Below are 11471 nucleotides of genomic sequence, written 5' to 3' on the forward strand. Positions count from 1 at the left end.
TGAGTGAATTGATGTCAACATTATAGTATTGGGCCCAACCTGGACTAAATTGATTTTTTTAATTCGTATTTTGATGACATCATTATAAATCGAAAATCAAGAAACTGAATCTTGGATATTGAAAACGAAAGAATAGTTGATCACTTATCTTAGGGCTAGCATCTGATAGAGTTTGGCAAAGGATTTGGAAATAACTATTTACTGGTTATTTGAAGTCTATACTTGCAATTGTACTTGACGAGTTATCCAAGTAGGAGACCATTGGATTAAGTTGTCAAAATTCTGAACTAAATTTGTATAGTCTTAGTGAATAAAAGTAAAGTACTTTTTGGGTTGCCCTAATAACCAAGAATAGTTAGGATTGATGTTAGGAAAGAGAAATTGATATTTTAATATATTATATGATTAATATATTAATTATAAATAGTTAATATTTAGTTAGGAATTAATTAGAATTAATTGGAAATTAATTGTGTATTAAATAGAATTAAGTAATTGTACAAGGGTTGAATGACAATTGTTAAATAGTTGAGGGTTGAATGGCAATTGTTAAATAGTTAAATAGTTGAGCAAAAGATGCAATTCTAGAACCCCATACCTAGAATTATTTTGAGGATGAACCAAAAGGGTTCTGGCAGCCTCTTGAAGCTAGTAAGGGAAAAAATTGGAATAGGTCTAAAGTACTATTATCTTATTATTCAAATTAGGTTTTATATTAACTATAAATCAGGTCCAAACACCTAGAAAAATCAAACACTACATTCACACATAAATAAATTGGTTTTCCTCTCATCCTCTATCCTATATTTCGATCTTAGGAAGACAAAATTTAAAATTTTGCATTAAGTTTATTAAAGCTACTATTTGTTGTTGTTATCATCGTCGTCATTGTTCTCCTCATACGATGTTACATCTTCATCATCATTAGTTTTTCCTCATTGTTATTGTTCAGTTTCCTCTAGTATGTGTGCCCTATCAAGATTCTTATGTGTTTTTGTACTTTACATTTCAAAAAAATCTCTCGTGGTATGCTAGTATGTCTACATGTATTTGTGTTGGTGAATGACGTTAATCGTTTGCATTATACATACAAATAGCATGACCGTTATCATCTATTATCTTTTTATTTAAAATAACAAAAACAATCATTACATTATTTAATTTTTCCCTATCCCAAGATCATGCCAAGTGTTTTAGTATGTATCATTGGTTATTAAGCACTCCAAAAGCCAGTTTGAGATCCTTTCTTGGCTATTTTTATGCTAACTTTAACATTTTTATTTTTCCATCCTATGGATATGAGTATTATTTCCCCAATATAACATACTTTGGATATATCTCATTTCCAATGTGGTATCCAAACTTGTATTCATTTTCATTCACAACATACAGTAAATCATGAGCATCATCCTAGAGAATATCATTGAATATCAGAGACACACCTAGAAAGTTTAGATCAAATTTTGACCCGTCATATGAAAAAATGCATGGCAAAATCATAGATCGTTTGAACTACTGCTTCCAGCATCATAGTCGACACCCCACTATCTGCTCGTGTGAATTGACTTCACTAGGCCATAGGACAATTTTCCTACTCCCAGTGTGCACAATTAATGTTATCAATCATCCATGGGAAACATTGTTTAACTTGGGAAACATTGTTTAACTTGATGTGCATCGTAAAATTTTCAACATTAGAACATAATCACAAAATAAATATATAAATTTTTGGGTTGTTCTTTGAGATATCTTTAAATACTCATGGGATGCATGTGTAGTGATGTCGCATGCCAAAACTAAACTACAGATGCAAACTTTTATAGCAGACTAAAACACTATCTCCCTCTAATAAACCATCTTAATTTTCAAAATTTGTAATTATCTCCAAAATCATTAACTACACATAGGAATAAGCATCTACTATTTAATAAACGACGTTTCAATTTGTAACGGTCATACATGCAATCATGGAAAAAGTAAAAATGTACCAAAAGCAGTGTTGTAAAAATCTCAAAAGGCCCCGATTAATATCTGATTAGTTTATAGCCGCTACACAACCTACTAGAATGCATCTAGGATTAATCTCATTCCTGCCTAGACAATGAGTGAAGTTGTAAAAGCCGATGAAATTTTAACTTTTTAAAGAAATTCTTTTTTAATACCAACTAATTGAGGAATGAATAGCGTTATATTAATCATATTAATTTCTTTTTTATGATTATTAGTATTTTACGAAATTTACATATTAGTCATATTTATTTTTTTTAAAAATTAATGAATTTAAATATTCGAAAATAACGAGTTTACATTTTCTGAGTCTTCGATTATTTCCCAACTAGACCTATTAATCCGTTATCGCTAGTGGGCAATTTAGCAAGGCCTACCTGTTTTACAACCTTAACCAAATTTGTGTGTGAAATCACACGCAACCAATTGATTGAAATTACAGTCATTGTGATTACGTTAGAATTTCCAGCTTCTTTACCCGCAAAGTAATTATAGTTTCTCGGAATGAGTGGAAAAACATGTCATCATCATCACATAAAGTTGAAGATGAATTTTCTTTTTTTATCATTCTTCAGTGTAGTACTATATAAATTTTGATAAAAAATGAATGATATTTCCAGCGTGAAAACGTGCGTGAAATAGGATTATTTATAGGTAAAAGTTGGTTTTCTTTAAAAAAATATAATATTTTTATTGGTTAAACGGTCGCATGATTGTTACACCCTTTCTTTATCCGTTCACTACTAGAAACATGAGTTTTAGAGACGAACGAATCCGTCACAAATCCGTCGCTAAATATTATTTGTGACGGATCAACCACAAACATACTCCATAGCGAATTAGAGGGGTGGCTAATAACTTAGCAAGGGATTTAGCAACGGATTAGTTTTCTCTCGCGACGACCTTAGCGACAGAATATCCATAGCAAAATGGCACTTAATCCTGTTATTTAGTACATTGTCGACAAAACCTAATAACAACATTTCGTCGCTAATCCCTTGCAAACCTCTATATCTGTTTTTTTAATCCATCACTAATTCCTCTCAAACTTTAGATGTGATTTTCTTTTTCTTTCCGTCGCTGATCTCTTGCAGATTTAAGATGTCATTTTTTTTTTCTTTCCGCAGCTATTCCCTTGCAAATACATAATATCATGATTTTGTTTCTTTTGAATCTAAAACAAAATAATACCAAAAAATCAAATAATTATATAATCCCAAAACAAATATTAACATTTAGATACAAAAAACATCCAATAATTATACATTCCAAAACCAAAAATTTAACTTTAACATTAAAATACAAAAAGAATCTAACCATCAAAGTTTACCAAAACATCTATAAACATCAAATATCAATGTTTAACATCGATTGATATTTGATTTCAAAGTATAATGTACCGTAATTCTAAATTTCCTCTCATATTTTTCATTTCCGCATACACCTTCACCATTGTTTGATATCTTGCATCCAAAAGAATGATCAAAATGAAATTGGATTCCAATTCCCGTTCAATCCCATGGAATTGGGAGAACCAATTTCCACTTAGTTTTTCCAGCAATCGAAGGAGACTTGGTTGCTTGATGTCTTCATGCTTTTTGCTAGATTCAGGGTCTTTGTTGGAAGCAATGATTTTCTGGTGATGAAAAAGAGATTAGTGTCTACTCATTTGAAACCAAATGGAGGACTGGAATGGAATTAAATTCTGATTCCAACCAAAACGCAAATACACAAACATAAACATCAAATTTGTAATCTCTTAAACATAGACATCAAATTTGTCTTGCCATGGGCCCTTATCTAATGTATGTTCTAAGGGTCATTGCTTAGATTGAATGGAATGGACAAAGGAATGGAATGAACAAGGTAATATAAGGTAAATAATAAATTCGAGGTTTGATCCGGAAAAAAACGCAAAATGTAAGGCCTTTTATGAGACTAATCCTAAAAAGAATTTCATTGAGCATAGTATTAAAGCCCAAATAACTTTACAATAAAAACAATAGTTTTTTAGTTATATTCATACCAAAATTTGTAATTTAATGCAAATATAAAATATAAAAATACCTGGCCTTTGATGATTCTTCCAGCACGATCATATTCAACTTCTCCTTCACTTGAGATTTTAGCTTCTCTTTGTTTACTTTAAAATTCTTATACAACAATTCAGCTTGTGAAGGAGCAGCTTGCATATGGACATCATTGCCCTTCTCAAATGCTTCACACGCATGTATGTTAAGTTGCTTGAACTCCAATTCAACAACATATAATAATATTAATTTTTGAGAAAATATTTATAAAAATAAATAAATAAATAAAGATAAATCAATAGAGGTTATTACTCATAGCATAGAACTTCTCTTTTTTTTTTTATAATTCTCATTTATAAAAACTTAATTTTTAAAACATACCGTTGGACTTGCCAACAAAGAGATTCTAGAATCCGCAATTGTTGCACAACCATCACTGCAAAATCCTGAAATTGAAAACAAGAATAGCATGAGATTACCAGTAGTTGTATCTCCAATAAGGCCATCACCCATATCAAACTAAAAACAAAAAGAAAAATGAAATTCAGATAAAGAACTATATATATATATATATATATATATATATATATATATATATATATATATATATATATATATGTTATAATAAGATAGTTACCTGCAAATAACCCTTTTGAGCCACAGGTACATATGTGTGTTTGCCCTTAAAATGATTAGCATCGACCTTGATTTACCATGTTGTACCTAAAAGGGTATGCAAATATTTTAATTAACAATATGAATCTAAGTAAATGACCAATTTACCCTTTATTTATAAATGACGCTAACATATTAAGCCACCTCTATTAGAAATAACTCAAAGAAACACTGCTTTATATTTGTCCTGATTAAGTTATGTATCAATTAAGTCAATAAGAAACAGGGCAAGAAAAATACCACACAGGAACACCTTTCCAACAGAGATTTCTTGAAATCGAAGGCTAAGAATACCATCAAACTTGGTTGCTAAGAGAGTGATGCCTCTATAAAATCCTCAAAAATTAAATAGATTAAAAGAAAAAGTATAATGAGAAAATAGTAGTTAAGTGAATCAAAAACCAAAATTTCTTAATTCTTACGTGTTCTTTAACAATAAGATCACCAAGTTGGACAAAGTCTTGGCTAAAGATACTAGTGATAGCTCCAGTTCCATATTGAATAGCAGCAGATATCCCTAATTGACATGTGAAGAAAATACAGTTAATTACAAAAATGCCATCGAGAATAAATCAAAAGAGACTATACCATTTTTCTTGTAGGTGCTTGAATGGACCGCCTTGTAGTTTGAGTGAAAAAGGCAAGCAACCTGTATCCATATCAAGAATTATAAGCACATGATTGAAGCTATAGATTGAGAGAAATCTTGAATTAGAAAAGTCAAAATTCACTGAAAAGTAGCACTTTGAAGAAGGCACCCATAGATTAGAACTTCCAGTAACAAAGATCACAGTGAACTTTTGAGAGGGAGTTCCAATACCAATCTCACCATAATACTGAACATCCATGTAGTTCTTTAATGCAATAATGTTAGTGTTTAAATCTATGAGAGGGTCTCCAAGACCGAAGTTTCTTCATTATCTTCATCATCACTAACAGCTTCTTCCACATTTTGAGTGTTACCCTTTTCCTCCAACTTCTTAGTTTGTTGATCTTTCAAGAATTTCTTCCTAGCTTCATCACAAGCTTCATATCGTTCAATCACATGAGCATAAGATGTTGGATCATACCCATTCCACCTGTCTCTTTTTCCATCATAATCAAGCTGAAAAGTCTCTATTTTCTCATTAGGTGCTATGTTTTTACTTGTCCATTTTGCCCCTAGCTTACGTGGCCTCTCCATGCGTGTCTTGGTTGTGTTAGTCATAGCTCCACAACTTAAAACAATTAACAAATTTAGCAATCAAGTTATAAAAACTAGAAAAGTAAAACAAAAGTTGCTTACTTTTCGCATGCACCCTTTCTCTACTTATCAGCTTGATATATTTTTGCTCCTCTGTCATATCATGACTTTGTGTAATTAGGATCTGACTTCCATTTCCTTTGATGCTTTAAACGCTTCAGGACACATAAAAAATGGTTTTACTTTTAGTTATATGGTGACATGATTAATGAGAATGCAAGAAAAAGAAAATGGAAAAGGCGTATAGGTCTCTCTGCATTGAGATACCAAGGAGCAGATGACATATACTGAGGAATATATGGATTAATTTCTTGTCCATCTTCATCAACTTCTGCAGGAGCACGCCCAACTTTTCGGGCTTCTTTAAGTTGCATCTGTTTTCTGTGATCCTCCATGGATTTGAAAGCTACTACAATCAAAATGAAGATGGTGTGATCGGTGAGAAACTTTATTTCAAGTTAAAACAGACTCTTTGATTTAGATTACATAATGGTAACTATTTTAGGAGTTTTACATGATGAAGTACTGATTTTCTTGTGAACCAATGAACATTAATCGTGTTCCCACTTCTATCCGAAGTGAATCTTACATGACAGGGGCAACTTAGTCTTTTAACTTGTTAGATAATAAAGTCAAATTGGTTACTATCACATACTTGGTGAATATCTCCCATGAAATGAGAAAGAAAGAGCAGCGCTTCTGTGAGATTATCTAGCAAATATATAATAATGTTTTTCCTCTTCAAAGTTGATAAAATCTAGAAGCAAAGAATCAGATGAAGAAATTTGTGAAATTAATTACACTGAGATGTTTGTTTGCCATAGTCTAGTAGCTGAGTGGTGTAGTTGTTAATTGCTCCGGCAACACATCTTCTGGCCACTCCATATATTCTTGTTGTTTTGATATCAAGCCCCTTGTCAAATGCCTACACCCGGTACCAAATTCATATCATACGAACTCATCCTGTGAGATTATTAAATTGTAATAGTAAAAACAAAATGTACGTCAATAACAAGAAAACCCTTGGAAAATCAAAATTAAGGAGTTATGGAAGGCAGAGCTTAGAAAAATGAGTTCTGATTTGATCTAAAAGGTAAGAGAAGAAAGAGAGCTACATGAAAAATAGAACTTATAGACAACCAGAAACCGGACTAGGAAGGTGATGAAAGCTAGAGTTTACAATAAATGATGAACCAATAGACCAATTGTTGTTGCAAGAAACGACGAGTCGACGAGGAAATCATATGGACTGAGAGGAAAGCAAGAGATGATGTGACTTATGAGGTTTTCCTATACTTTTCAAGTATATTTCAAAGAGGGACGACGCAGGTGGACAGTGGTGGAGGTGATTTTCCGGGCGGAGGAGGAATTTGAGTCGACAGAGGTCGATTAGGGCTTTTGGAGAAAATTGTTTAGAGTTTGGGAATGAAAATAAAACGATAAAAAGAAAAAAGAAAGAAAAGCGGGGAATGAAAAAAAGGAGGCGTCCATTTCTGTGAGAGATTGGCAAGGGATGGGAAAAAAAGGCTTGTGATTTTATAAGTCCGTCGTTGTTCCCTCACTAAAATGTTTTAATTTGCGACGGATTAGCGAGGAGCGATTTTGTTGATAAATTCTTGCAATTCAGTTGTTGATCCCTCGGTAATACCTCTCTAAAAGTCTATAAGTATTTTGGTCAAAATATTTGTGTGTTTCGTTGCTAATCCCTCGGTAATCCGTCGCTAATTAGCTACGGATATAATCCGTAGCTAATTCCGTCGGTGAAGCTTATGTTTCTAGTAGGACTTGTAGGCTTGGCTAACCACAATGATTAAAAGATTAAAAGAATCCCACAAACAAAATGATTATCTCGAATTCCACATTTCGAAGTTGGTGGCTATGTCGAATTCGGGATCTGTTCATGTGAAATGGCACTCAAAACGATTAAAAGAATCCCATAAACACATAAAAAAATTTCCACTTTAGTCAAATTGCTTCCTCTATCTTCTTTTATTGTTTCAGCTTTCATGGATCATTGGAGATGGTCATTGGGCCCTGAATGATTTGTTCACTACGAGTTTGTTAGGTTATGTAGAGTGGTCACTATAAATTCATCGGAAAAGTGGTGTCACCTCTGCGCTACATCACCTTCACCACCAAACCACTGCACTATGGAAATGGTCACCACTAACAACATTTACTTTTATTATTATTATTATTATTATAACATTTTGTTAAATAAATAACATAATTTTTAAAATAGGTAAGTTTTTTTTTTTTAATTTTTTGTAACACTATATGAAATAAAAAACTTAATTTAGAAGATAAATAATTTTTTTTAAAATACTAAAAAAAAAAAAAAAAAACTTTTTCATTAGTTAAAAACATAGAAATTTAAAACCTAAAATTACTAAAACACACATAAAACCTAACAAATCAACTACTACACTACTTAATTTTTAAAAAAAAAAAAAAAAAAAAAAAGTAAAACATAAAAACCGTAGAACAGTATTACTCGTCATCATCATCATTAATTAAAAATATAGAAATTTAAAACCTAAAATTACTAAAACACACATAAAACCTAACAAATCAACGACTACACTACTTAATTTAAAAAAAAAAGTAAAACATAAAAACCGTAGAACAGTACTACTCGTCGTCGTCATCATCATCCTCATCCGCCTTGTCGTCACCATCTGCATTCTCGTCGTAATCATCGCCCTCATCCTCTTCGTCTTCATCGTAATTTCCCCCTTGGTGTTGTCTCCCCCATATGTGCTCGGTCAAATCGTGTTGTAGATTGTGATGTGTTTCACGATTTTGTATTTCCAAAACCCTAGAGAAGTATGTCGGGCTGCCAACGTGTATTACTGCAGGTGGGTTAAGTGCATCGTTGTCAATATATGAACAAATAGCTCTGCCATCTTCTTCTATTATCATGTTATGTAAAATCATACACGCAGTCAACACTGTCGTTAGTTTTTCCTTATCCCATGTTCGTGCTGGATGCTTGATTATGTGCCACCTTTGTTTTAGGACTCAAAACGCTCTTTCAACGTACCTCCGTGCAGATTCTTGTGCTAACTTGAACAATTTTCTTTTCTCATCGGCTGGAAACGAAAAAGACTTAACAAATGTAGCATACTCTGGATATATCCCATCACCTAGGTAATATCCATACTTGCATTCATTCCCATTCACAATGTATGACATATCTGGTGCTTTACCCTACAAAATATCGTTAAATATCGGAGACACGTGAAGCACATTCAGGTCATTGTTTGATCCCGCCATACCAAAGAATGCATGCCAAAACCATAGGTCATTTGAAACAGCCGCCTCCAGTATAACAGTCGGGACCCCATGATCTCCTTGTGTGAATTGACCATGCCACGCATCGGGACAATACTCCCAATGTGTACAATCAATACTACGAAGCATCCCTGGAAAACCATGTTTAGCTTCATGCGCGGCATACAACTGTTCGACATCACTTTTAGTCGGATGTCGCAAGTATATGTCACGGAGCTCTATAACATACTCACAGAAAAGATATGTACAATCTCGACCCGTCCTTTTAGACATTTTCAGATACTCATCTGATGCGTCTGCGGTTATACCATATCCCAATTGTCTAAGAGCGACTGTACATTTTTGTATTGTGGTAAACCGCGTTTACCTCTAGCATCCCAACGTAATTGGAAAAACTCATAATTACGTTCCAAATCTGAAGCTATACGTAAAAATAATTTTTTACTAATACGAAAACGGTCTTCGAATTTCGAAAGGTCATAAAGACTATCAGAGGCAAAATAATCACGTACCAAAAGTTCATGTGCCACCTCTCGATCCCGATTGATATATTTTCTATGTTTCTTCTTGTGATGTAAAGTTTCGCCTCTCTGACGAATCATGTCTTGGGCCACAGACAATAGTGTGTGCAAAACCAAATTGTCATCAGAATCGCTATCCATTTTTTGGTTGAATTTGTATGTTTGATTTCAGAGAATTTGTATGAATGTTTTAAAAAAATTATGTATAAGTGGATGTATATATAGATAGAGAAAGTAAATTAAAGGAAAAAGTTTTTTTTTTTTTTTTTTTTTTTTTTTTTAACTTAATAACCCGACGGTTGAAAAATTAAATATTCAATCAATGTAAGCGTCTTCGTCCGTCCTGGGAGCCACGCCACGACCAACCCGCTGAACCCAGGGGCGATGTTCACGCGTGGAGAGACCGTCCACGTAAGCATTTCACGCATGGAGATCTCTCCACTCCTGATAGCCTTAGGGAAACTCGTTATGTAGAAGATCTCCCCCAAAGAGAATTCAATGTTTTATTGAAACAAATAGGTTTATCAAAATTTCACTTGGTTTTAATGATAGCCACGTTCCATCACATACCCACTTTAGTTTAATCAAAGTGACTTAAATGTCTGATCATTATGGCTATATGGAGTGGTCACACTCACTCCATCGGAAAAGTGCTGCCACCTATGCACCACGTCAACTTCACACCAAACCAACCACCAACCCACTAAACCTTGGAAATGGTTACCACTACACAAATTCCTTTTTTTTTTTTTTATTATTTTTTTATTTTTTAACATTATATTAAATAAAAAACAAATTACAAACCATAATTTAAAATAAAACCATAATTAATATAAAAAACACAAATTAAAAACAAAAACATACATTACATTAAAATTAAAAACACATTACATTAATATAAAAAACACAAATTAAAATTCTAAAATTCTTAAAAAAAAACATAAAAAAATTAAAATCATAAATTACTTAAAACCATAAATAAAATCCTAAATTTCTTAAAACCATTAAGATTAGAACCTAACGTTCATATTTTTCTGGGACATGTCGTTGAATTCTAAGAAATGTTGCAAGATTTTCTGGGTGAAGATCCGATTGGGGCTTCATGTTTATGATTTGAAGATCGGTAAGAGCTATTTTTTGGCGGTTAGCGGCCTCCGACAATTCATATTTTTTTTTCTAGAAAAACTACAGCTTTATCTATGGATGTCGCAAGCTCGCTATCGCTAGTTGCCGGTGCTTTTCCGCTTGAAGACGCTCATTTTCTCGCTTTGTCCCGTCCCGGTGGTCGACGAAGTTGGACGTTCGGTGGGCCCTCCCCCTCAGAAGCGTCGAAGTTACCGTTGAGGTCGAGTCCAAAACCCACGTCCGACTCGGATGTTCTTGCCCTTTTGTTGGAACCCGTTGTAGAACCCGAATGCGCCATTTCCGGATATAGAACCCATTTTGGACCATTACAACAAACTTCCCACGCTTTTTGGTGGCCGAACGGTTTACCGTTGTTGGTAACTTTGTATTCTTAGGATGCGATTGCTAAAATATTGAAGTCGTTGCTACCATTTCTATGCATATTTTTAAGCTTGTCAAATATTCCATTGAATTTGGTGCAAGCCGCTTGTAAGTCACACCATTTTGCGTTGATCGAGTCGTATGTCCACTCCGTTTTCTTTCCTAATAACGCGTGGAAATGATCTAGAATACGAC

General features: G+C 33.3%; 1 protein-coding gene and 1 pseudogene across 1 annotated transcript; both read right to left on the reverse strand.

The window, feature by feature from the left end:
- Window positions 1-5595: 5595 nt before the first annotated feature.
- On the reverse strand, window positions 5596-6507 carry LOC145002848 (pre-mRNA-splicing factor SLU7-like; annotated as a pseudogene).
- A 2469-nt stretch (window positions 6508-8976) lies between these two features.
- LOC145002849 (uncharacterized) lies at window positions 8977-11193 on the reverse strand. The gene is made up of 4 exons (XM_078962035.1): window positions 11109-11193; window positions 9617-9670; window positions 9271-9467; window positions 8977-9165 (listed from the first exon to the last, which is right to left on the reverse strand). The coding sequence occupies exons 1-4, from the start codon at window positions 11191-11193 to the stop codon at window positions 8977-8979; spliced, it is 525 nt and encodes a 174-aa protein (XP_078818161.1).
- Window positions 11194-11471: the final 278 nt, after the last annotated feature.

This window comes from Lactuca saligna, chromosome 6 (genome assembly GCF_052625555.1).
Source record: "Lactuca saligna cultivar CGN05327 chromosome 6, ASM5262555v1, whole genome shotgun sequence".
NCBI classification, from domain to species: domain Eukaryota; kingdom Viridiplantae; phylum Streptophyta; class Magnoliopsida; order Asterales; family Asteraceae; genus Lactuca; species Lactuca saligna.